The following is a 27370-nucleotide window of genomic DNA, read 5'->3' as shown; positions in this document are numbered from 1 at the left end:
ATAAATAATTTCAATGGCAGTCTTCTCTTTCACATTGCAGACACAAGCACAGAGTTTTTTTCTGTTTTAAGCAAAGAGGGTCTGTGACTTCTAGACAGCGACTAGCCACCTTAATTGCACGTGTATCATGTCACAAAGCATAAATTTAGCAACCGCTTATACTTTTCGTGCCCAAAGCTCTGAAGAACTCAGCTATGACACTCAGCCGTTAAAATATTTTTCTATCTAAAAGGAGACTCTACTTTAACCTAAAAAGAAACCCACTTACCAGCCCACTTCCGCAAAGGAGAACGCGTCACCATAGCAACTGTCACGTCAAGACAGAGCTTACTGTTGTGAAACAAAGAGCGGTGTTTGTTTTTCATAAAAGACCTGGAAAATACAAATATTGTTATATTTTCTGTTTTTCTGTAATAAATTTTTTGAGAAAAAAAGGAAAATATATTTACCGTAATGTGTTAGTCCTGACATTCCCTATGACCTGTGACCCCTTGCTCGTGCGACACGTCACCAGTGGCGGTAAGATGTCGGCCGGGCAGTGGGCGGCCTGCTTACTGTTGGCTTTCCTGCTGCTCGATGGAGTTTGAAAGTATTCTTCAGTGGTTACGTCAGCTTTACCATGAAACTCCGCTCTCAGTGTGACAGGTGGGGAGCTTTAAGGTTGAATGTATTGGGCGTCTAGTGCCGTCACTGGTCGGCAAGAACTGCTGCTAAACTTTATGTCTGTGTTTACGGTATCGGGCAGCAAGAAGTGAACGAGCCGAGGCGGTCAACTCCTAGAGAAAAGTAGACTGGGCTGACTTCGATTGTTTATTGAAGTGAATGAGATGAGTAGACGGGAAGTGAGTCGGGATTATTAATAAGAGAACGGAAAATCGGTCGTCGTGAATGAGGGGTGTCTGTTGAAGGTTAGAACGTAATAATTTAGCAGTTGTTATCTGTGCAATGAAAGAACTTGTAAGTGTATTACTGTCGTTCTTAGCAGGGTCACCGTTCTGCTTTGCTGAGTACGTTGCGTTTACAGACAGGTCTTGTGAGAGCCGATTGTACAGCTTGTCGGCTGCTTGTGTACATGAAAGTGAAGAGAAGTGTAGTGTCATCTCGACCTTCTACAAGTGTCCAGAGAGACGAAATGACGAAGCCCTGGGTTCACAGTGTTAACATATGCTGCAAATAAAACTGCGTTCACACACGGAGTAAGCATTTAAATAGGAAATCTGTCAGTACAATTAACTATCAGAATTACTTACAGACCCATCTCAATGCAAGTTCCACAGAGCAGTGCAGTGAGTGGTTTCGTGACGTGATAGACATAGTGAATTATGTATTACCTGGAGCGAGAGAGCTTAATCTTAAATATTGGATGTTTTAACAAAAACCTATCGGATAACCTAGTGGACCTAACAGGCCCGGTTTGCCCTCACCCCCTTAAATTGCCTATTAGAATGAGAAAAAAAGAAAAAACTTTAAAAACTTTACTGAAAGAAAGGAAGAAATCTTAGAGCATCTCAAAGGTAGAGACCCCCTTCCAGGTAGGTTGGGTGTGCAGTGCAGTGCAATGCAGGGGCAATACTAGACCGAGAAGACTAGTGTAAGTGCATACTAAACTAAACGTATGGGCAGGATTGAAGTAGTTTTGGAAAGTATTTTTGTCAGACTCTGGTGTGGTTTCCCTGAAAGTCCGGTTTAAGTAGATGTAAACGCACCAGTTGTACTGTGGTGTTAACCAGAACAACCATAACGAAGGGGTGGCCTTGGTCCAGTACCCAGTGAATCCTGTAGTGGTTTGCATGAGGTATAAATGTGATTGGGTATGGGACTTGTTTAACTACAGAAAATCCTGTGTGTGTGTTGTGGTAGTCGCACTGTACACACTATAGGTCAATCCACCTGAAACAACTCGCACAATATTCAGTCAGTCAGAACAACCCTAGCACTTGACTCGGCAAACAAACTAGGAGGGTGAAAAATGCTTTTAGAGTCAGTACTAGGTGGCTATGGTAGTTCCAAGTCTCAATAATAGATGACTAAAGCCTGAAACAGAGTCCGACACTTATGCTTTGTATTGTTTAGTTTTAAGTATTAAGTAGAGTAGTTCTAATAGTAACATTAAGGAAAAAAAGCAATGTTTTAAGACTTTAAATAATTAACATTAAAGAGAAAAGTCCATCCAGTGAAGTTCATGTTCAGATATGCAGATGTGTACAGCCGCCATTTTCATCTGAAGCATGAAAGAGTGTGGAGTAGTATGAGCAGCACCGCCTCCGAGAACCAGAAAAAATTTAAAACTGATTAAATGAAACTAAAACAGAGTATTGAACCTCCAGCTTTAATCAATGAATGCATTCATATATGTTAGAGTAAGCAAAGACAACATAAAAATGGGTCTTAGAAGTTTTTTATTTATTTATTTAAAGATTTCCTTAGAGCCAGCCTGGTGTATCTCTATCAGCAGAGTATTTCACAGTTTAGGAGAGTAAGTGCTGAAATCCCACCTCACTAGTTCTTTTATGCCTGGTTCTTGGTATATTGAGAAAATCAGTGTTGGAGGATCTCGGATTGGGAGTAGGAACGTTGAGTGAGGGACACTCCAAAATGTAGGTAGGAATGAAATTGTTATCAAACTTATATATGAACAATAATAATTTAAAATTGATCCAAAAGGATATCGGCAGCCAGTGTATTGAAGCTAAAACTAGTGAAATAGGCTCAGTGTTTCTTGGTTAAGACTTGTTGCTGCATTCTGAAATGAAACTGCTTTATGTCTGTCTTAGGTAATCCTGACAGTACCTCTTTATAATGATAAAAATACAAAAGCATGAATGAATTGTTTTGCATCCTGCCATGTCAGTAGACATCAAACATTTACAGTATGAAATGAAATAAAATGAAAGAAACAGACCTTGTTATATGATTAATAATTAGTCTATTATAACACCGAGTGTTTCGACTTTTGATTTGGTATTTACGCCCAAGTGCTCATTTCTAAAATCCTTACTTGTTGCTGCCAAATATTAAATTCTCAGTTTTTCCTCAGACACTGGGTACTAGGGTTTGAAGGTTCCTGCAGAATGCAGTAGGCCTTGTGGACACAGAGTTTGGAGAATGTGTCGTCAAGAGAAGGGAAGGGCACTCCAATAATATCCTCTGCTGACTTTACTATTCTCTGCACTCTCTCTTGTGGTTGGTCATACTGCAATTTCTGTAGCCAGCTGTCATTCATCTAGTCAGAACAATCTTGACGGTGTCTCTGTAAATCATGGTGAAAATTGGAGATGGGGGGTTTGTCCTTTTTAGTTAAGGATTTTAGAATAATATGAAGAATTTGTCTGCTATGTGAGGCCCTTGGTTATGTGCCGATTGAGGAACTTGGCACCCTTTACAATCTCCACAGCAAAGCCTTTGATGCAGATTGGGATGTGGTCTCCCCGAGAAACCCCCCACCCCCCAACTGTTTACTGCTGTCAATGCTAAGGGATAGATTGCTGTCAGTGCACCAACTGGACAGCTGTTCTGCCTCCTCTATAAGATGACGCGTCATCCTTGCTTATCAAACTCGGCAAAGTCGTCAGTCAGTCATTTTCTAACCTGCTTTGTCCTGAACAGGGTCGTGGGGGGTGCTGGAGCCTAAGCCAACCAGCATAGGATTCAAGGGCATCGCAGGGTAAACACACACCCCATCCACACACTAGGACCAATTTAGTATCCCCAAACCACCCAATCGGCATGTCTTAGGAAACTGGGAGAAAACCCATGCAGACAAGGGGAAAACATGCAAACTCCACACAGGGAAGACTTGGGATGTACACCCTGGTTTCCTTAAAGTGGAAACTTACTGTGCCACTTTCTTCACAGTTGCGTCATCCATTTAAATTGATGATGTAATTACACCTGCGTTTGACTGTGCAGTCATGTACCAGCAGGGTGAAGAGCAGAGGATTGAGAACACAGCCCTGAGGAGCTCCAGTGCTCAGTGTGATGGAGCTGAAAGTGCTGCGGCCAGTCCAATCTGACTGGGGCCTTTGTGAGAAAATCCAAGATCCAGTTACAGAGGGAGGTGTTCAGCTCTAACCCAGTAGGTTTCACAATCCGCTTCTGGGAAACAGTGGTGTTAAATGCTGAACTAAAGTCTATGAACAGTATAGTGACAAATGTACAGTATTATAGCTATAGGATCATTATTATCTTGTGTACTGGATGCAGTGAAATTTGTAATTAGTTTTGCTAACCATTACTTGGCAATAGTCATCTCACATTGTTAACACCCAGTAAACAAACAAATGGTGCATTTGTCTGTTTTCTGGGATGAAAATAGGCATCCTAATATCATGTAAGAATTAGTCAGGGTACAGTAACTTGACAGTCACAACAATGGGAAGTCAGGTATTCCTGTTTTTAAACTACTGCTACTAATGTCATATTTCTCAGTCAACGTGTACTAAAAGTATTTTTTTCCTCATTTAGGAAAGATTCCATTGAGCCCAGGGGACTGCAACAAACAAAGCAATCAGCTACTGTAATGCAGACTAACTCTAAGGAGAGTATTACACAGTCAGGAAGCGGTGTACCAGTAACTCTGCAGACTGGGTTGCCAGCTAAAACTCTTGCACCTTCAGATCAAGCCAGCACGGGGAGTGGAGAGATCCAGATTCCAATTGGGTCAGCACCAGCAGAGCATGGGAGCAGGCATGCATCCCGAAGATCACGTGCAAATATATCTCTGCAAGCTCATGGACACAGCCACAGGCCTGGCAGGACACATTCTCACTGCACACCAGAGGGTTTAGAGACTCAAGAACCTGACTCGGAAGCAACAGAGCCCAGTAGCTCCATATCAGAATTACGCCACCTGTTGCAATGGTTGCACAAGAGCTTTCCATTTATTGTAATTCTTTGTGCCAAACTTATTGTCCAGCATGCTTTAGGTATGTCTCATTAATATTACTAGAACACTGGGTGTTGAGAGTAATTGTAACATCTCTTTTAGCCTTCAGCAGTTCTTTTATGAGAATAGCGAGGAAGTTTTATTCTCCTTTATCCTTTTATTTAAAAATGGCACATTGCTTTGCATTGTTTGCCTCATACCTTCGGGAGCGTCCACGTTTGAGTGTGCTGTTGTGTCCCAAAAAACAGGTATACAGTTATGTGAAAAAGTAAGTGCACCACATGGAAATTGTTGACTTTTCAACATATTTGAATAGGCAAAAATTAGATCTTTGTGCAAATAGTGCCTACAGATAAAGGTGATAAGCTGAAGAAATGGCACACAAAGTTGACATGGTGTATTCATTCTCAAAATTTAACAAAAATATAGATTTGTCACATGGAAAAATAAAGTACATTTATCACCACTTTAAATAGAAGAAGACCCTGTCTTCTTTAAACTGCAAATATCTAGGGTCTGATGTTCTCTTTGTTAAAATGCCTACAGCGACTAGGTTTGCTATGAATCTGGAAAGGGACTGAAAAAGATCAGCAAATTATGTGAAATAAATCATAACACAGTAAGAAAAATAGTCCAAAAATAGTGCAGATTTCAGATGACTGTTAATTTGTGCAGGAGTGGTTGATCCAGCTAATTCAGCCCAAGGGCAGACTGTTCAGATGAAGTCTCCAAGTACTCCAGAATTTCTTCATGTGATCTGCACATATCTCTTGCAAACGTTGGTTTCATAGTACATGCATCAGACTGCACAAATTGACCAGGTGTGAAGTGTGCCAGGATAAAGCCTTTGCTATTCAAAAAGAACTTTAAATTAAGACGACAATTTGTCATTGAACATAAAGGCAAAAATCAGGCCTTTTGGAACAATGTGCATGGAACAGATGAATCAAAAATAGAGTTGTCTGGCGAAAGTAACAGGAGACATGTTTGCCACAAACTGAATTTCAGGAGAAGAACCTCATTCCAGCTGTACTGGTTTAATACTGCTGAATAAAAGGCTGTGCTTGGAAAAGCTGAAAAGCTCGCACGTCCTGCTTAGATTCATGTTTTGGAATGATTGTCAAACTAGATACTCTATAAAGAAATCACAGCAGGTACATTTTCAAGCAAGAAACCAAAATGTAGTGAAGATGATAATGATATTATAAAGTATAGAGAGACCTGTATACTTCCCTGTCCAGCGTGCTGACCTGGGTGTGTAGTTATGTATACAGGATTATAAATATTTTAATGTACATTAACTTTAATTGTAAAAGAAGTAATTTTATCAAGGAGTTTAAATCACCATAGCAAGTCTATAGAGCATATAGGCAAAGCTTTCACTGGCTACTTAGAAAATAATAACTTGAAAATGCATGGCCCATACACCATGGCTGGCTGCTGCTCATATTGATTCTTATAAGAAAATCTATTAAAATATAAGTGTGCTTGGAAAAAGTATAAAGGACTGAAAGATACCAGTAATAAATCTTGAACGAATGCTCTAAATAAGAAATTGTTTTTCTAACCTGCCAGGTTTATACCATTTATTTTCCATAATTTAGGCAACTTCACAAAAATGAATCGTGGCAATGTCAACACACAAGGTGTTGCAAGAAACTCCGTATCCAGGCACAATGTGACAATGCTGACTATGTTCTAGTTTAACCATTGAGACAAATGACACATTGCTGACACCTTACTGTCTTGGCTCCTGATAGTGCCATTGTGTTGAATTTCACTGAACTCTGACAATACTAATACAATGCTTAACTTGCTCTGTACTTGCATTGCTTAAAAAACATTTTCAGGCATAACTCTTGACTGCCATGCAAGACAAAGGCTTTGTATCTGGTGCAGATTCCTAAAGCAAAAATTTTAGATTTTTTTTCCCCATAATTTTTAAATCAAGAAAATCACACTGGAAACAGTTTTTCTATGGGCTTTCTGCCCATGTGTTCTTGTTATGTCCTTTTCTGAAGATCAGACATGATTAGTAATGCCAGCCTGGGTGGTATAGTGTGGGTAGGGTTTTGCAGCTATATGTTATATATGTATGCTATACACTGATAGTTTCTATATGCAGAAATATGCAGAAACTGTATACCACTGTTTGTTTGGTAATTGGAGTTTATTTTGTTTTTATATGCTGTATTATCACACTGTTAACTTGCCAATTATTGAAAAATAATGAGAATAAACTATAATGTTGTGCTTAACCTTGTACTCAGTAACATGTTTATAAAAGTATTTACATTTCATATGTGAATTCTTAACTTGCTGTACTATTACTGTAGCGAGTATGTACAATATTAATATTGCCATGATCAATTAATCTCTGTGAAGCCTATTCGCTAGATATGCAACGTAAATGACATATTTACAGTTTTTTTTTTGTACTTTGTGTTGGCTGTTTTATGCAAGGTCGTGTCTGGGGTTAGCAGGAAACTATTTAGAAGGTTGAGATTTTTTTTTCTTTTTGTTTTTAAATAATGTAACTTGTAGGGTTTTGAATAATTAGAATAATCACTCTTAATGATCTTTTCCTTGCAGGCATTGCTGTGGGGATTGGACTCCTTACAACATTTCTTTATGTAAATAAAAGTATTCAGAGTCAGGTTTTCTTACGGGTAAGTGGTTGTTGAATTCCTTCTTCAGTTTGTAGTCCCTAGGCAAATAGTTCAGTAATATTTTAATTTAAGTCTTTCTCACCCGTGCTCTGCTATTATTCCACACTCTTACTGTGCTAAAGATTCCCAAAATTCTCATTGGTATCAGTCAATCTTCAAATTTTTTCAGAATTTTTCTGCACAATTCCAAGTTGTTTGTCCAAGCAAATACGATTGCAGTACAATTCTTTGTTTTCAGATGTACTGAGCAAGAAGTAATCTGATGGATTTACTAGGCTTACTGTATTATAGCAGTGTTTCTCACCTTTTCTGGTGTTCCAGTCCTCCAATCTTCTCACGTGGCGAGTCAAGCGCTGTTGTCCAAGTGAAGGGGAGATTGAGCGTGATTTAACTAGCGTCGACCCACCACCATTGTGGCCCAATGGCTGAGTGAGACTGCCTTAGAGGATAGGTCCCTGTATTTTACCTGTTAAAGCCTGATGAGATCATACTGCATTTAATGAGTAGGAAATGCACAAAAATGGTGGTTTCAAACAATGCTAGATCTTTACTGGAGCTGCACAACAGACATTAAAAAGAACTGTTGATTTTATATAAATTCTTGATGAAGTTTTAACCATCTTCAAGATGACTGTAGACATTTTTGCTTTTTTTATAATTTAAAATACAATAGTGTTACTAGTGATGCTTAAATTAAGTCAACATTTAGATTAAAAAATGTATCACCCAGTTCTCCACTACTGCCTTTTCCCAACTGCCTGAACTATAGAGCTTGATACTGGTCACCATAATTATTCTTGTCTTGTGCTGATTGTTGTTGTTGTGTGTTTTTTTTTTTTTTTTAATAGAATTTTATACTGAATCCTCGAGCGATACTTATAGGGACATACTGATACAAACATTCTTCACTGAACCTAAGAAAACAGCAGGCTGAATGCCAAAAAAGTTACAAAATGTGAGAGGAGTTAGGTTGCAGAAGAGCTTTTCCCATTTCATGGCTGTCAATTTGTATGGCCTACGTTGTTTGTTAAGCTCAACTTCTTTAAATAACTCTACACTGTGTTGTGATTCAGTTTGTCCAGCTAGGATTCCTTCTTCTCCTTTCTTCTTTTGTCCATTTATAAAAGCATCATGGCTTCTCAGAGTATATCACTGCAACCTGCTAAAAATGGTGCACAGCGACCCCGAATGCAGTGTGGTGTGACATGTTAGCCATTCTTTGTAGAACATGGGGTGCTGTTTTAAAGCATCATTTATAAATAGCACAGGAGAACAATAGAAACCACACAAAATACTCAAAATTTCACTTTTTTTTTTCTCATCTGACCAAATACGCAATGTGTCAGTTTGTTCTATTTTCACTGTATATTTTCAGTAAAATAAGATTTGGTGCATCTCATTACTTGAAATATCTATCAGTCTAATAAAATGATATCGATCAGTTTTAGGGATCACTTTCTGCACTCTTTTTGGTGGTTTGTTTTTCATTTTTTAGCACTGAAAATAAATAGAATGCTGCGATGCTGCAGGAGTTACTGCTTCAGGACTCATGACGTGAATCCCATTTAATTTATATATTCAAGCCACGACTGTGGGTGTTCCTCCCACGTCCCAAGAACTCGCATGTTAGGTTAATTGGATATACAGAAATAGCCTGCTGTTGATGCGGATACCCAGTTCAGGATTCGTTCCTGTTTTGTGGCGGCTGCTGCTGCCAGGATGGGCCACAGCTACGTGCAAACCTATGTTGGATTTAGTGGGTCAGAAAATTAACGGGTGGGTAAAAGTGTATTATTTAATGCACACCATTTTGTGTTTCCACTGCACCCCTGTAGATGTAGCTGTACAGATCTTCACCTTTTTAACTATGAATTAATCATATACTCCTCATTTTTGTGTTTAAAACGATTGCCTAAATTAGTAGGGTGACATGGAAAAACTTGGTTTGATATGGCGTTTACACGGGAGAAAGGTAGAAATTAGCAGCGCATAGCAGAAAATGTAACACATTACAACATGTTTTAAATAGAGACAAGAGTTTTATGGTCAGATATGAGGATTGTTTGCATCTCTTGGACTGACACAGACAACCTGACTACAGACCCACATTGTATTGAAAAACTCATCAGAAATTTCAAAAGACTTTATTGGACAGTTACCTTATCCAAAGATCTTGACCATACTGTACATTGTTCTCCTCTCTTGCTAAATGAATCTTAGCCTGAAGAAGTCTAATTTTTTTACATTTAAGATGTCTTACTTAAAGGTTTTCCAATGTTGTATCTGTCCTAGTGTGTATATAAACACAGGGAATTCCAGTTTCTATATTACAGGCCTAAGTTGCCTCGAAAGCTTGCATATTGTAATCTTTTCAGTTAGCCAATAAAAGGTGTAATTTTGCTTGACTTCTCACTACTTTGCCCAGAGGGGACTGGGCGGTCTCATGGTCTGGAATCCCTACAGATTTTATTTTTTCTCCAGCCGTCTGTAGTTTTTCTGTTTTTTCTGTCCCCCCTGGCCATTGAACCTTACTCTTATTCGATGTTAATTAATGTTGATTTATTTTGTTTTATAATTGTGTCTTTCATTTTTCTATTCTTTAATATGTAAAGCACTTTGAGCTACTGTTTGTATGAAAATGTGCTATATAAATAAATGTTGTTGTTGTACTTGCATACAATAATGACTGATGCTTTCTTACTACTGCAAGGCCCTTTGTAAGTTACTAATGTGACTATTCTTTTGTTTGCCCTAATTATCTAAACAGGAACGTCGCTCAAAGCTGCAGTGTTCTTGGCTTCTACTCTTCCTTACCATGTCTTCCATCTTGCTGTATTGCACCTTCAAATCAGAATCCTTGTATTACAGGTTTGAAAGTTGATTTCAAATTTAACTCATAAGTAAAATGTAATCTAACTTAATGCAAGTTACACTCTTGATATTAACAATTCTGGTACTACCTGGCTTTAGACCATAGTTGTTAAGTGTGTAACATTTGTTTATGCTGAATAACCCAGCATTCATTTAACTCATTCTTTATATGGGTTACTGTTATCTCATGGTATCTTAGGAATTTTGAAGGAACACAAATTCTGAATTGAGAAATCTGTTACGTGTTTTTAAAACCATCTCAAACAGCAGCAGTATCTGTGAAGATTGGTTTCCATTCCCGAGATGCAAGCATGGTGATACCTGGATGCTGTTACTGTTTATACACACATACAGGTTCTGTAGCCTGCCAAACCTGGCCAAGACTGTAGGAACTAACAATTAGAATGCAAGTACTCTTCCTCCTTTGCATTCTGTAGGGATGCACACAAACATACTTCTGCCTAACATTATCCGGATCCCATGATCAGTTCTTGACTGATTTGGCTTCCTTTTATTAAGTTTGTGTGTTTGTCTTCTTATTCATGTGTTTCCCTTTGGGGAAAACATTGCAGACATCAAATCACCACCTACATAGCAAACATAGTCTTTTATAGTTTCATGACTCCATGTTTGAGTCAAGACATTCAACTTAAAAGAAGGATTTTTTCTAACTGCATGAAATCTTCCCCAAATAGGCTATTGTTGATGAGCCTTACTGTATTTTTTTCTGGTAATAGTTTTAAAGTCATTTGAAGTATTTTACATCATTTATAAAGAAAATATACAACTTTTTAAATCATGAAAACTATTCTAGATTTAACACATTTCATGTTACCTAATGATATGACACAGTTTACATTGCCATTTTTGTTACTTTAAAATCTTGGCTTGACTGCTGTTCTGCTTTTTGTACTTCTATGGATTTCCTTCAGGGATTGCCTGTCAGGTTGACTGTCAGCTTGTCTACAACTATTCTATTCTGATTATGTGTTTTAACTATATTAAGGAATTAGGTCACATATAGAGCAAAACCCTTTTTTGAGCCGGTTGCAGCTTTGTTAAGCTGCACTCTGCAAAAACTATGACCACCATAAGTGGATTAGATAATCTGGTGCTTACTGACAGAGACACATTATGTACAATGCTGTCAGTGCCTTGTGACTTTTTCCTTTCTTTCTGATGCTAAAAATGACAATTTATTCCCCTTTACATACTGTATGACAAAAGTTAATGTTGCAATCATATCCCTATAAGCAAATGTCAGTCTGCCACACCTAATCAAAAAAAAAAAAGCTCAACAGCATAATACAAATGTGTTTAAAATTCTTGGGGACTATATGGTGGTTGCTAAGAGGTACATGTAGATTATTTATATTTTTGCAAATTAAAGTTGCATATACAGGCAAACCTTTTTTTTTTTTTTATTTTTAAACACAATTCAGTCCTCAAATACTGCCAAAGTACTATAGTAATTAACTATCTTGTGCATACACTTTTTTTTTCTTACTTTAAGGACATTTCTTTTTTGTGGAGATGACTTTTGGCCAGTCAGGGGTAGCTTTGATGTGAAATTACTTAACCAGCTTTCTCTTTGATAAGTTCAGTATAAATCAGCCTCTAATTCATCCTGGCAGCTGTAGTTTGCCAGAAAACCTCATTTTAACACTGCAGTGTCTCTTTCATTGCTATATCGTAACAGGTATAATGATTTCAAAAGCTCTACGTAAATGTGGGCAGAGCATTGTTACAGGAATCTCTGTGGCGATGGTACATTTGTGATGCACCATCCGTTAGAATGCAGTCTGCTGTGCGTGTACTAATCAAGTGCAATTGTTTTATTTCCCATTTACCAGAGGTGTCATCAGAAATATTACAACCAATGCATAGCATAAAACAAATTAAGGACCCCTTTTGTTTGTTGTGGTTGATATGGAAATGGTGTTCCATAATGCATCTTGTGCAAAAGGGCAGTGCATGATTACTGAGTAAATGTGTATGTATATGTATGCATTGTGTGTGCAATAGTTTATGTATTTTATTATTTCTAACAATGTATTGAGCAGGTCTGTGTGAACAGGGCCTCAAAAATTGCATACTTATGTTTAAAGTAATATATTTCAGAATCTGGATGAATGATTACACAGTTATGCTTATATAGTTACATGTAATATGTTTATGTAATACAAATGCATTTTAGAACTTGTTCTAAAAGATAGCTTAGACAGTCCTCAGGCATATGTGGGGGGAACTGCATATCGTACAAATAATTACTACTGGAGGTGAGTAACTTTTGATGTCCCAAAATCTATTTTGCTCCTGTTACAGTCTACATGTTTTTTTTTTTCCACGTGCTACACATCTTGTAAAGATTACAGCTATTTTGAAACTCCTTTACAGTGTATTCAACATACAAAAAGTAAAAAAAGAGGAAAAAAGTCACACTTAACAAGCTTTGCCTTGTAGCAGTAGCTGTACTCAAATAGAATTACAAAAGCATCACACTTTCTACATGTAATTTAGGTTAAGAGATTACAAGCTATTAGTGTTTTAATAACAGATTAAATAACACTTTTTGTGGTTCATAAGACAAATACCTGAACTTTTGTACTATGTGGCAAGTGCACATAAAATGTAGTGGGAAGAAAACAAATGATGCAGAGTTGACTTACTCACTCACCTGTTAACAAAAACACTATTTCCTGTTCATTTAAAAGGTGAATGTGGCAGGATGGTACTTTAATGCAGGGTCTGGAAAACTGGGGTCCAAATTTTATTTATTTTTTTTTGTATTGGCCACGTTTGTCATTTCTTCCTCCCCTTCTTCCGCATTAATCTGAGGTCATTATCACTGTAAATTATACCAGTTATTTTTGAATGCCCCTTTATGGTGAACTGCTCACCTAGAGAGTATAGCTTATATTTTTGATACTATAGGCTTAGTACACACCACTAGCTTTCTATCATGTCAAAGAAGAAAAAGGTTTATGCACAGGGTCGCAAATTTCAAGAAAAAACAATCGGAATACTTTTTTTTTCCCCCCAAGGAATAGAAAAACAATTTGTAGGATCTGCCAAGAAACTGTTGCAGTAATTAGAACATTAGATGAGAACAGGCCATTCAGTCCAACAAAGCTTGCCAGTCCTATCCACTTATTTCTTGGAAAAAAAAAAAGTCGAGTTTTGAAAGTCCCTAAAATCTTGCTGTCTACCACTCTACTTGGTAGCTTATTCCAAGTGTCTATGGTTCTCTGTGTAAAGAAAAACTTCCTAATGTTTGTGGACACTGTACACTTTGTATTTGGGGCAGGGCACCCCATTTTGATTACAATCCCCTAAACTCCACACGTGGACCCCACCCCCAGGTGCTGCACATGCAGAACTTTGCTATCAAAGCTCTCATGTTAGGAAGCAAAATGTACAAATTCACCTAAGGTGCCAAAAACACTAGTGCCTATAACTGTCCATGTAGTTCATGATTTCTTTTCTGTAAGATGCTGCTTACACTGTACTGCAATGTATACATCATCTGTTGTGTTTTAAATAGTCAAACGTTATTCACTTTGCCAGCGCTCTCCTTGTCTAGTCACGACAGTACATACAACACATGTTGATATTTGGTCTGATTGACTACTTGTATTTACAGATTTTTATTGACTTGACTGCAACATACCTGTAACAGGTAAAAGAAAAAAAAATGAGAAGGTTGTGAATTTGGGAGTTGTATTCTGTAAACTTCCTGCTGAGATGCATCCAGGCGTAAATGTGCATGTGTTTTAAAACCCTTTTTGTTTACAGTTCAGATAATCTGAGTATATATATTTGTGTCCCAGGTTATTTTATTGTTTTATTAGAAGACAGTGTATGAATCTGCTAGTATGAAATATCCATTTATATTACATGAGCAAAAACATGTGATTATTTTTCTGCATATTGACACATGAAATAGAATTCAACATACAAGCTATCACTGCAAAGGATATGTGTGAACTCCTGCAGTTACAATAATATATACTGTACACTGTAAATATGACAATATTTAATAATAGCTAAAACTTTCTGCTGGAACAACAATTTCTGACCAGTGTAGTAAAAACGTTTTTTTTTTTTAAACTAAATAATGGTAGCAGCTATTTATTTTTTTTAAATGATGTTGCTTTTACCTTTTCTAGACATGGACCACTAATGGCATGTGAAAAACATGGCCTGTAAGAGAGAAGAATGCAATTCGGGACATGATGAGTTAAACTCTCCCCCCCAGTAGCAATTGTTTACACATGGGAGACTGCATGGAATACATCTTAAAACTGTCCCAAGGCAGAAGTCTTTTAGAAGTAGCTGTAAAATGCATTTGTGGGTTTATTTATTTATTAGCGGTATAGGCATAAATGTGACTATTTCTTCATATTTGAAGTTATATTCCTTAAAAATCATGCAATTTCTGCATCTCTGGATGCACAGGTTTGCACAATACATTGTTAGGCATAAATATATATGAAATATGTAATCTGGTAGCAGTGTACACATCCATTCAGTCAATGTTTGTGCACTGCCATATCAGCCACAATAATTAAATGATGCTCTAAATTCTTCACAGTGAATGACCATATTTAGCAAGTGAAAATAAGTCATTGTTCATGTTGGTATTGTGATTCGTATTAATGCACCCTGAAAGGAGTGGGAGAGGTGGCGATGAACAGATTGATTGTTTGTTTATTAAGGAGAAGTTTCAGTAGGAACTCTGAGTTCTTTCATAAGACACTAGAGGGCTAGTTCTGGTAATGGTTATGTGAGAGAGAAAGCTAGTGAAGATGGAATATACAGCTAAGTTATAAAGGACTAAGATCAAGCATTTAATATGTCTAAAGTTTCACAGAGGGTGGGGAAGGAATTGGACTCGATGTTTGTCCCATTGAGCCATCCCTTTTTAGAGCCTGGTCATTTTAACCAGAAGACTAATATTAGATATAAGGCTGACAATTGTTAACTCTGCAGGGGAAAAACTGAAATGCTAAAGTTTACAAAATGGATAAATGCTTTTCCAGTATTGTATGTCCAGAATTTCTTGTTATCGAATAAAGCTGAAATCAAATTACCATACTTAAAAAAAAAAAGTTTTGTTCTTTCTTGCTTACAAGCTATTTGTGTTTCAACCAGTTTTAAATCGCAACAAGCAACACTAAGTGCTTAAAGCATTCATTCCTTGACATGGTGATAACCTTTTGTTGAAAATGTTATTTGTTAAAAGTATTTCTCAACTTTTTTTTTTTTAACAGCCTAATATTCATGACTCCAAATATTGAGCCTGTAGGATTCTGGGATGTCTTGTGGATAGTGGGTGTCACTGTCTTCATCCTGAAGTTTTGTACTATGGGTGTGAAGTGCCTTATTTTATTACTGCCGGCTGCTATTAACCCATATAGATCACGGGTAAGGAACATAACTTAAAACTATGTTTGTATACTAGACATACTTCCTCTCTTATCAAGCCTTACTGTCAGAACACAAATTCAGTATCTATTCCTAGCATCTAAAGATACTAGAATAAGGTTCTGCTAGTGTGATTAAAATTCTTTAAAAATAAATAAATAAATAAAAATAAAAAATTCTTTGCATTTATATAGCGCTTTTCTCACTACTCATAGCGCTCAGTAATTGCAGGTTAAGGGCCTTGCTCAAGGGCCTAACAGAGCAGAGTCCCTTTTGGCATTTACGAGATTCGAACTGGCAACCTTCCGATTGCCAGCGCAGATCCCTAGCCTCAGAGCCACCACTCCGCCCTAAGGTAAATAACAGCTGTGAAAAGTTTTCTCCTTTTTCTTAAAGGGTATGCAAGTTATAATCCAATAAATAAACAAAAAGAACATTAAAATATTAATGTGTAAAATGCAATTGCAAATATGTTCAGGAGAAATGTACAGTAATAAAATTGTAGATTATGAAAATTAACATTAGTTAAAAATTTGTAAAAATGTTTCTAATGAGCTTTCTACCTCTCTATCCAGTATCAGTTTGTGTTCCTTTGTCAAGATACTAGTGGACATCTTTTGGAAATTTTCAGTTTCTTGACAATCTGTCGCATGGATTAACCTTAATTTCACAAAGCAACAATAGACTAACACCCTTTTTGAGGACGCCGTTTTATTTTAGCCAGTTGTAAATCTAGAACTGTGCTTTAGGAGTGCCAGTAACTTGCAACCCAAAGAAAGAAACCGAGTATAAGATTTCAACTGTGGAAACCCAATTACAATAAGCTTCTGTAAGAAACAAGTGCTATTTCATCATTATTACGGAGTTTAGAGAGTTACCATTTGGGCATTGTAGTAAAGGCTACTGAAAAATGGGGTTTGTAGTCATAGGTGTATAATAAATTATAAATCCGTCATTTCAAACAGTAATAGCTGTTTGCAATGCTAGTAATGTAATGGCTATATTGTTAAATCAATTTAATGGTGTCATGACAAAATGTACCTTAAAAAGGTATAAATTTCTATCAAAAGCCTGTAAATTTCTGCGGGATTTTAAACTTGTGAAAGGTACTTTGTCATGGGCATGAATTATCCTGATGTACATTGGTGTCTAACTGAGCAACCTTTTTATGTAGTTGTAGTCATTAATTACTACATTTTTTCCATCATATAATCCTGTCAAATCATATAGAAGGTAAATTAATTTATTGGTTATTGATTGTGCCATTAATTGTTTTTATAGGAATCAAAATATTTAAAACCTGCATTTTCAAAAACAGACTCTGACATCAGATGAAAAAGAAACCTCTTTCTATTATTAAAACATTCAGTTTAAAAAGAGAATTTTATTGCACCAGTTAGAGTGCAGATCTCTATATGATGCCTGCAGTGTAAGCAACAAAACTGCTTTGCAAACGGAACAACAAAGTACTGTATACATATTCTATGCAGATGTAGCACACAATTCTAGATGTTGAACTTAGGTCACCATTCCTATAAAAGGCAAGGAAGCTGTTATCACTTTTCATAGAGAGGCACCAAAAAAATGTAAATTTTTTTTTATAGAAAGCTAGTGTCATCTTTCCAAGACAGCCAATACAAAGCATGAACGTTTAGGCAGAGGATTAGCATCATTTTCCTACCAAGGCAGCACTAATTACTATGCAGATGGCTATAGTTGCTGGTTGTTCCAGAGAACATTTTTCATTTTGGAGGATCACCTACCTCTACAAACTAAACATTACACAGCAAACAAATATACTGATCAAAAAATTAAAGGAACACTTTTTAATCAGAGTATAGCATCAAGTCAGTGAAACTTCATGGATATTGATCTGGTAAATTAAGAGATGGGGTAACTAATCCGTTTCAGCTGCTTTGGTGTTAATGAAATTAATAACTGGTGCACTAGAGGGGCAACAATGAGATGAGCCCCAAAACAGGAATGGTTTAACAGGTGGAGGCCACAGACATTTTTTCCCTCATCTTCTCTGACCATTTTTTTTCACTAGTTTTTCATTTGGTTATGGTCAGTATCACTACTGGTCGTATGAGGCGATACCTGGACCCTACAGAGAGGTTGCACAGATAGTCTAACTGCTCCAGGATGGCACATCAATACGTGTCATTGCCAGAAGGTTTGCAGAGTCTCCCAGCACAGACTCAAGGGCATGGAGGAGATTCCAGGAGACAGGCAGTAAATCTAGGAAAGCTGGACAGGGCCGTAGAAGGTCCTTAATCCATCAGCAGGACTGGTATCTGTTCCTTTGGGCAAGGAGGAACAGGATGAGCACTGCCAGAGCCTTACAAAATGACCTCCAGCAGGCCACTGGTGTGAATGTCTTTGACCAAACAATCAGAAACAGACTTCATGAGGTTTGCCTGAGGGCCCGGCGCCCTCTAGTGAACCCTGTCCTCATTTCCCAACATCACAGAGATTGATTGGCATTTGCCGTAGAATACCAGAATTGGCAGGTCCAACCACTGGCACCCTGTGGTCTCACAGATAGAGAGCAGGTTCACCTTGAGCACATGTGACAGACGTGAAAGGGTCTGGAAAATCGTGGAGAACATTATGCTGCCTGTAACATCGTTCAGCATGACTGGTTTGGTGGTGGGTCAGTGATGGTCTGGGAATGCATATCCATGGAGGGATGCACAAACCTCTATAGCCTAGACAATTCCACCTTGACTACCAATAGGTATCGGGATGTAATCCTTGGACCCATTGTCCGACATTATGCTGGTGCAGTGGTTCCCGAGTTCCTCCTGGTGCATGACAATGCCCGACCTCATGTGGCAAGAGTATGCAGGCAGTTCTTGGAGGATGAAGGAATTGATACCATTGACTGGCCTCCATGCTCGCCTGACCTAAACTCAATAGAACACCTCTGAGACATTGTTTCAGTCCATCCGACACCAGCAGGTTGCACCTCAGACTGTCCAGGAGTTCAGTGATGCCCTAGTCCAGATCTGGGAGGAGATCACCCAGGATACCATCCGTCGTCTCATTAGGAGCATACGCTGACATGGTCAGGTATGCATGTGGGGGCCATACAAACTCCTCAGTACGATTTTGGGTTGCTGCAATGAAATTTCGACAACACGGACTGCTGCATCATTTTTTCCCTTTGATTTTTGGGGTGTCTTTGAATTCAGCCCTCTGTAGGTTGATAATTTTCATTTCCATCAAACGATGTGGAATCCTTTCATTTCAAACACATTACCCAGTCTATATCAGTATAGATATCCAGCAGGATTTTTTTTCCCATTGAGATCTGATGTGTTTTCAAAGTGTTCCTTTAATTTATTTAGGTGGTTTATTTTCCAATAATGCAGTCCAACCAGGACACACACTAGTTAGTTTAATGTCAGTGTTGCATATCACAAGTAAATTAACAGGAATCATATATGAGAACGTGCACAGAAGCACTTAATTTTTATGACGGTGTTTACAAGTGACAAAAGACGACAAGTAAGATTTTGCAGCTGCATGTATTGCATCTTTCTTTGAATAAATGTTAACCTCCTGTAACAAATGTTCTTGGATAATATTTTTCTGTTTAATTTTCAATATCCTGCTAGCAGGGTTACTCCACGCTGCCCTGGGTGGAATAAAGTGCAGGTCACGTCACTAAATAAATTCTTTTGGGAGACACTTTTGTGCACATGTAGAAATATCTTTTCTGCAATGGAGACATTGAGGAGGAAAAAATCTTACAAGATTAGATGGCTTTTAAAAAATAGGATGGCTTGGTCCATATCTACATTAACTTGCTCCTGGTGTTGTAGGGCTGCTGGTACATGCTTACTGAGGAGGTCAGTCAGATTTACCAGGCTGTTGTGCCAGTTCCTGTGTGGTTTCGATACCTCATTACATACCAGGAACAGGATGGTTACACAGGATTGACGCTGGGAGTTGTCCTGGCTTTGGTCTACCTCATGCTAAAGGTGAGAAGATTTTTGTTAGGTCTGGGATATAATTTAGTGGTTTAATTATCCTTAAATTAATTGTCAGATGGCAGCCTATCCAACATACTGTGATCTAATATGAATGTACTGTAACTTTTAATTGGATGATCTGAAGTGCTATGATTTTAAGTAAATTGATACTTTTCAGCTGCATAATTAAAAATGGCTTTAAGAATCTCTAAAAAAAAAAAAAAAAAAATATAAAAAAATGAAAGAACTGAAAGTTGGGCAGTTAATAGTAGGAGGTGCAAACCACCAAAGTATTTTAGTAATTAGTGGAGCTATATTGCTGGTAAAATTTGATTTCAGAAAACATGCCCTCTGCATTTATGACATATATTTATGGCAATTAAATGGAAGATGGAGGTAATTGATTTTTTATCTCAGATTTTTACAACTTTGATCAAGAAATTGTCATTTTAATCCAAAGAAAGAGTTTCCAAAGAAAATCCTTATGTCTGTTGCTATTTAGCATAGCTAGAATGGTTCATAAATGTAAATATTCAGGATGTAATATTGTTTTTAAAAAACAGAGTGTCTGATTTCCATTGACCCCTTTGCCATAGTTTTTATTTTAGTTGTACGTTGTAAATGCACAAATGTAAGTCCATACAAATCTCTTCATAGGTAGAGCTATGAAACACTAAGCACTGTGTGGCTACAAGTATGAAGAGCAATAAACTGGCTCTTAATTTTTTGGTCCTCCCAGATAATTTTGGAAAATTAAATGTCTACAAGACACCATGACTGATAGTGGCTGGAGAACCACTCCCACCAGTAACACAAATAGCAGTCTAGTGTGACAAAGCCTGCTCATATCTGGACTATCTGTGTGTTCCAGTGGAGGTAGGAGTAAGTCCCACTCTCTGCAGCAATGGCATTCAGCCTTACTGGGCATTATTTTGGATTTTTCACATGTGGAACCATTAACAGTAGGCCTCTTAAGACTGCCATGTTAGCTTCTAGTGAAATTATTTATAATTTTAAAAGCAGTACTTCACATTTTACGTTTATATTTATGAGAAATGCTTCACACAACAAAAGAATTTTGCCATGCTTGTGGAAAAATATTTTTGACTTCAAGAATGCTAAACTTATTCTTTAAAATACAGTTGAATTATCAAAAAAGTAAAAATTAAGGCATGCTGTGATATTTTAATTATATTTTACATGATTTAAAATAAAGTGATGCAAGTTTAAAGTAATGCTTAACTCTTTTAAGTGTGTTGAACAAATGATGCCTAATTCTAGTTTTTCGTATCTTCTCAGCTCCTTGGGCTTTATGGGCAGTGGAGCTCCATTCAGAAAGCTTTACAGGTTTTCCTTAACAAACAGGTTAGTGTTGTGTTTTTTTTTTTGGGACATTCAAGATTAGCATGCATGTTGTAGGGCCATCTTCCTGTATCTATTTCATTGAAGTGTTTATAAATGGCAAGAGCAATACTGCTCCATGCAGAGCCACATATTGATTTAAATAGGTGCAGCCTGAGTGCCTGTGGCAACAACTTTGGGAATTATATTTAGTCAAAGCATCTATTTTCCTAAAACTACATATTCGTTTTCAGGGTCATTGGGATCTCAAACTGCCTTTTCAGTCTTTAATTTTAAGAGGTAGCTACTTTGGAGAATAAATGATGCAAATATTAGAAATCCAATGCTATAGCTTTGTAACTCAAGTTTAGCTTCTTAGTTAACGCACAGATGATCTCATAATCTTTGAACAAAAGGTAAATATAGTTATAGATGACAGAGTAATGTCTTTGCATTATGTTTTAGCGCTATGGAGTGATGGCCACCAAGCACCAATGTAGTGAAGCTGGTGACGTGTGTCCAGTGTGTCAGGCAGAGTTTCGTGATCCCTGCCTTCTTGTCTGTCAGGTAAGACTGTTTTCGAGGTCTAAATACACAGCCAAAATATAAACTTCCTTCTTGCATTGAAAAAAGTTATGGGGGTAAAAGATTAAATGGCTACATTGTTTCAGTATTTGATAATGGGCCCTAAAACCATTAGGTTCCAAATGTTTGCAACATCATTCCACAACCAGAACATCAGTCTCGACTGTGTACCTTTTTAAGCTAAGTCAGTCAGCAACATAAACCCAATTTTGAAAAATAGCTAATTGTTCTCCATGCACACACTACTAATTACTGAGAGTATTTCCAAAAGTGAATGAAACTTGTTTATAAGAAAGTCACATGCTTATATTTACAGACATTCTGCCATCTAATAGTGAAGTTGGTGTCCGCCAATGCTGAGGTTGTTGAAATTCTTACTCAACTTATGTCTGTCATCAGCTATGTGCATTCAAGAGTGCGTATAAACAGAGATGGGAGATTGAAGGGCAAAAAATAAAAACTGATTTCACACCCCTTGGTTTTTTGTTTTATGAAACCAATATTTTATGCAGTTGCATTCATTTATTTATATGACTGCATCAATGTACCAAGCACAAGAAAACATCAACTGACAACTGGCTCAAGGCAATACAAGCTTTATGATGTATGAATGTGATTAAGAAAAGTATGGTGCTCATTAGGAGCTTAAACACACTACATGATGAATGATTAATAAACTAGTCATGCTTGTGTTTTCAAAATGGAACATATAAAATAAAAAAAGTCTTGTACTGTCTCATTAGTGGATGGTGGCTTATCATCACGCTGTTGTGAGCACTTGAAATTGTACCCACTATGGCAAGATTAATGTTACTCAAGGGTGGCAACCTTTTGAAATGATATGCTTTCGAAAGCTATAATTAAGGCCATTTTGTTATTGTCATGGATTAGATTACACAGTTATGATATTACACATAGGAATGGACACATGTATAGAATATTGATAATGTGCTTATGAACTGGAGTTATAATTTGAAACATCCAGCTAAATAACGGTGTAGGAGAAGGCCAGAAGACTGCTAGATAGGTAAGTGGAGACTGTTCTTATTTCTTTATGGACAGCAGTGAAAAATTCAGAAGATTTTAAGTTCTCAGACAGCAAAATAAATGTACATCTTAATACATAAGCAATGGGTACGTTATGCAGACATGGTGTGAAACATTAAGTTTCTGTATTTTTTTTTATTAATTAAATAACAGTTCTTTAAAATACAATATTCTACTGAGTTGCACAAAGTTCAATGACATTTTGTATCAAAGGAAATATTATTCTACATTTTAGTAGAATATTGTTGGAAATGTGTGACTCCTAAAATACATTATCAGGTTTTCAGTAGAATGACATCAGCATAGCAAAAAGATATGCAGTTTCAGTATAATGTGCAGCTTGCAAGTTTACCTGATGCCTTTATCAGAAAAGTTGGAGTGCAACAAATCCAATCCATTTGAACATTAATAGCAGAGAAATAGGTGCTCTCTCATCTTCAGCTCACCGCACATCTTTTCAATGTGGTTTAGGTGTAGGGACTGAGACAGCCGTGGAGGAAGCTTGATTTTATCTTCCTTTAATCATTTTTGTGTTGATTTGGACAAATTTTTCCAATCACTGTCAAGCTAGAAGATATAAGGCAGCCAGGTTTAAATTTAAAATCTCCTGGTATATCATAGAGTCCATGATGCCACTTTCCTAACTTGGACCCTAGGTTTCTTTGGATGAAAAACAGCATCACAGATCATCCATCATACCTGACAGTAGGGATCAGATTATTGTCTGTATTGCCAACCTTCTTTTTATGTCAAACTCATTGTATGTGATGCTAAAAAGCTCAATTTTCATTTCATCTGACCACAGATTATAGTTCCAATCAAAGCTCATGTAGCACTTGGCAAACACCAGGTACTTATGTTTGTGGTTAAATGATGGGAAAGGCTTTTATTTTTTTTTTTTTTGGCATGGAGACGGTGTCATATGGTAGTTTTAGGGACTTGGGGACACCAAGACACTATTTTTACTGTATTTCTCCAAAGGTGTTCTTTAGGATTTTTTTTTTTTTCCCATTTGCCATGCTGCTCACCATTGGGTGGGCAAAATAAACTTAAGTCCTCTTCCAGGCAAGTTGGTAACAGTTACAGTTGATTTTAACTTTTTAATTATTGCCCTAAGTGTATTATGGGCATTTTCAGAAAAAGAATTTTTAAGGCCATTCCCTGACTTAAGAAGGTCAACATACTTTTCTTTCATTTTAAAATGTGTTCTTATCTTTCCCATGTTGATGAGTGAATAGGGAATTGAGTCTCTGTGCCACCTTATATTTATACCTCCGTGAAACAGGAAGCCATAAATAACTACTTGATAGTTTCTGCATACTCTGATCACCTTTATATATTAAAAAATGCTAAAGTTGTACTTTGTTCATAAGAATTCTTAGGGGCACCAATAATTGTGGCACATGTGGATTTGTTAAAAAATAAATCATTCTGGATTATTTTTTCACAGATAAATTTACTTCAGTTAGGGCTGGGCAATAAAACAAAGATATATATTGCAAAATAACTTTTCCTTAGCAGAAATATGACATGGTCGATAGAAAGTCGATTGAACTCATTCCATCCATGTGTTGACAGACAACACAAAAAGCCACCGCTAATGAGAACAGCGCTGTGCCGAACCGATCCTGTGGCTGGAATAGAGTTTCAGCCATGTTGAGTTAGGTTGACGCCGCACACACCAGTACGTTAGGAGTGGGACAGAAAAAAAGAAAATGACGCTACAAAATGTCAGCGAAAACTCGGGGGCGAAAAAAATCAGGGTTACCGTGTAAGACACCCCAAAAGACGAGGACATTGTTGAAAAGAAGGGTGCAAGGAATTTGGTAGTGTAGAGATATTTTTACTCTTTCAAGTTCAACAAAAAGCAGAGTAGTGTGCAGTTCAAACTGTGTCGAAAGCATGTTCCACACAAAGACGGGTAATGCCACTAATCAATCCTCAGTGCCATCCTTCAGAGCACACACACACAATGCCAGACTTTACAGTCCCAGTTTCAAGCATGTGCTGCACTAATGGGGATTCCTGTGCCTTTATTTTATTTATTTATTTATATAAGCTGACCAGAACGGAGTGAAAAGTCCGTTTTCTCCTTTGTTTACTTTTGAAAGCTGCTCGAGTTTGTACTGAGGATATACAGAATATTGTTGTCTATTTATTTATTTATGAGTTTGTTTCCCAAAAAATGGTTTGAATCTATACAAAGGAAATGATACGGTATAGATGTAGTTTTTTTTTTTTTTTAAGATTTTATTTTGTATTATCTACTTTATTTGGAACTTACCACAGCATTTACTTTTGTTTTCCCATGAAGTCAAGCAAAATAATACCTTTTATTGGCTAACTAACAAGATATCCAAGCTTTTGGCAACTCGGGCCCCTTCTTCAGACAAGAAACCAGAAGGGTTCAAATTAGATTTATTAAGCTTTTAGAATTTAGATTTTATTTATTTGGAGTTGACCAAAAAATTCAATGTGTTCTGTAAAATTTGAAAGTTTCGGAAAGGTGAGAATAACATTTTTTTTATTTTGTATGATGGATTTTATTTTTTTTGGAATTGACCAAAAATGTATTTCTGCATTTGGTTTGTGTTCTCCTGTAATACTTGAAGCTTTTGACTGGACAGAATTAAGATTTTAGTTTATTATATATACCTATTTTATTTATTTGAAATACAGTTGTAAAGTGTTCTACAGTACATATGTCATGTTCAATTTCTGACAGACAATTGATAATAGTTAAACTTAGGAGTAAAAGGAACATTTTAAGAGTGACAGAAATAGTGATTTAATTTATATATCTTGAACTATAATCGATAGACTGGTATAAAGAATATTTACTGTGAATTTTTTTATCGCCCAGCCCTAACTTCAGTTAAAGATTGGATTTATCTAATTTTGTTCAGTGCAGGAGTAAAGTAATTCATCAAAAGTTGAATTTTTATAACCCTTTGAACTCTCCTTTACTGGGGAGCTAATTGCGGAGGAGACTGTACTTTATTTGTTCACCTTTTTGGTGAGGTTCACATTTTTTTTTGTCCCACACACAGGGCCTTGACATTGCTCCACTAATAAAACATTTTTATTAGATTATCTGCAAAGAACTTCTTGTCATTTAGGGTACATATTTCTCATTTGAAAAGTTAATGAATAACACCATCTACTCCACAGTCAGTCTGGACACCTTTGCTGGATGACAATGGAACTTTAGAATGTCCTGACCGAAGTGTGCTGGTGCAGAACTAAGATCCACTCACCAGTTTTTGCTTTGCGGTTCAGGCTCTCTGTTTTGCTGGAGGATGTTTAATTCATTGATTGTTGCCTTCTTTTTTTAGCACATCTTCTGTGAAGAATGTATTTCCTTGTGGTTTAATCTGGAAAAGACATGCCCACTTTGCAGGACGGTAATTACAGACCGTGTTCACAAGTGGAAAGAGGGAGCGACGTCACTCCATCTGCAGATCTACTGAGGAGCAAAACGTAAACCGAAAGAGCATCTGTGGAAGCAATAACCTTCAAAGACCTGTTTTTTACTTTGATAACAGGAAACAATTCTCTGGAAATCTGAACAAAAAGGAATGTTTAGCTGTACCACACAATGGACATGTTGCTTGCTGTACAACCTCTCCGTATTTTGTTTTCTTAAAGTGTTTCATCATCAAAGAAAAGAATGCATGCTTGACATTTTGAAAGTGTTGCTGTGCTGAATGGGTTTGGTTTCGTCTGAAAAGCAAGGTTAAGTTAGTTACCATAGCTGATAAACGTTTTAGGAAGGAGAAGGCATGACTAGCGCTATTCCACGGGGACACCAGATAGTACAATGCTGCTCGGACATTTTCATTTCACACTTTAAGTGTTGCTACAGTATAAGGACCATCCAGGCAGGGAGGACCATCAAAGTATGTTACATTGTCACAATTTGTCCTCTTGCTTTATTTTTTTTTTTTAAACTCCTTGTTTCACAGTGAAAATTTTAAGAGGCACAAAAGATAAAAAGATGTTTACAGAAGAATTAAAAAACAAAAATAATTCTTTGGCTTTAGCCATGGAGAGAAAATTTTTATTGCTAAAAAAAATCTACATATATATTTGTATTACTTTATATAAGAAATCACTTTTACAGAGATTGATTCTTTAAATCTGAATGTTAAAAACTAAGGAAATGTAAAGATTTTGTATAGGTCTTTTAGACTAAAGCAATTTTATACCAAAGAGCACTTCGTTATGCAGGAGTTTGGCTTCTCTAGCGCCAATGGTCTCATTCTCTGGTTTTAGTTTCTTGTACAATTTTGCTTTTCTTTTATGTGTTTGTGTTGGTTTTGTAGAATATTAAAATAAACACAATTAAGGCAATTAATTATCTGGTATACAGTTTTGTGCAATTCACAACTTTATCATTCTGTATATAAAAATGCATATTTAAAATTCTGTTCAGTGTAGACGGGGGGCTTGGCAAACAATATTGTAGCTTGTATATCTTGTAGCTTTGTGTTTTGAATTTTTTTTTTTTGGAACCATCTTTTCAGTTAATTTGCTAATTTTATATAAAACACAATTTACTTTGA

The 27370-nt window shown here is 36.8% G+C and overlaps 1 protein-coding gene across 1 annotated transcript; it reads left to right on the top strand.

The window, feature by feature from the left end:
• Positions 1–496: 496 nt before the first annotated feature.
• Positions 497–27370, top strand: rnft1 (ring finger protein, transmembrane 1). Its single transcript, XM_039757027.1, has 9 exons — positions 497–645; positions 4465–4925; positions 7478–7554; positions 10322–10422; positions 15699–15852; positions 19683–19841; positions 21132–21197; positions 21639–21740; positions 26141–27370. The coding sequence occupies exons 1-9, from the start codon at positions 620–622 to the stop codon at positions 26273–26275; spliced, it is 1281 nt and encodes a 426-aa protein (XP_039612961.1). The 5' UTR covers positions 497–619; the 3' UTR covers positions 26276–27370.

The sequence above is a fragment of the Polypterus senegalus genome, chromosome 6 (assembly GCF_016835505.1).
Source record: "Polypterus senegalus isolate Bchr_013 chromosome 6, ASM1683550v1, whole genome shotgun sequence".
NCBI classification, from domain to species: Eukaryota; Metazoa; Chordata; class Cladistia; order Polypteriformes; family Polypteridae; genus Polypterus; species Polypterus senegalus.
This window is presented reverse-complemented; position numbering and strand designations above follow the sequence as displayed.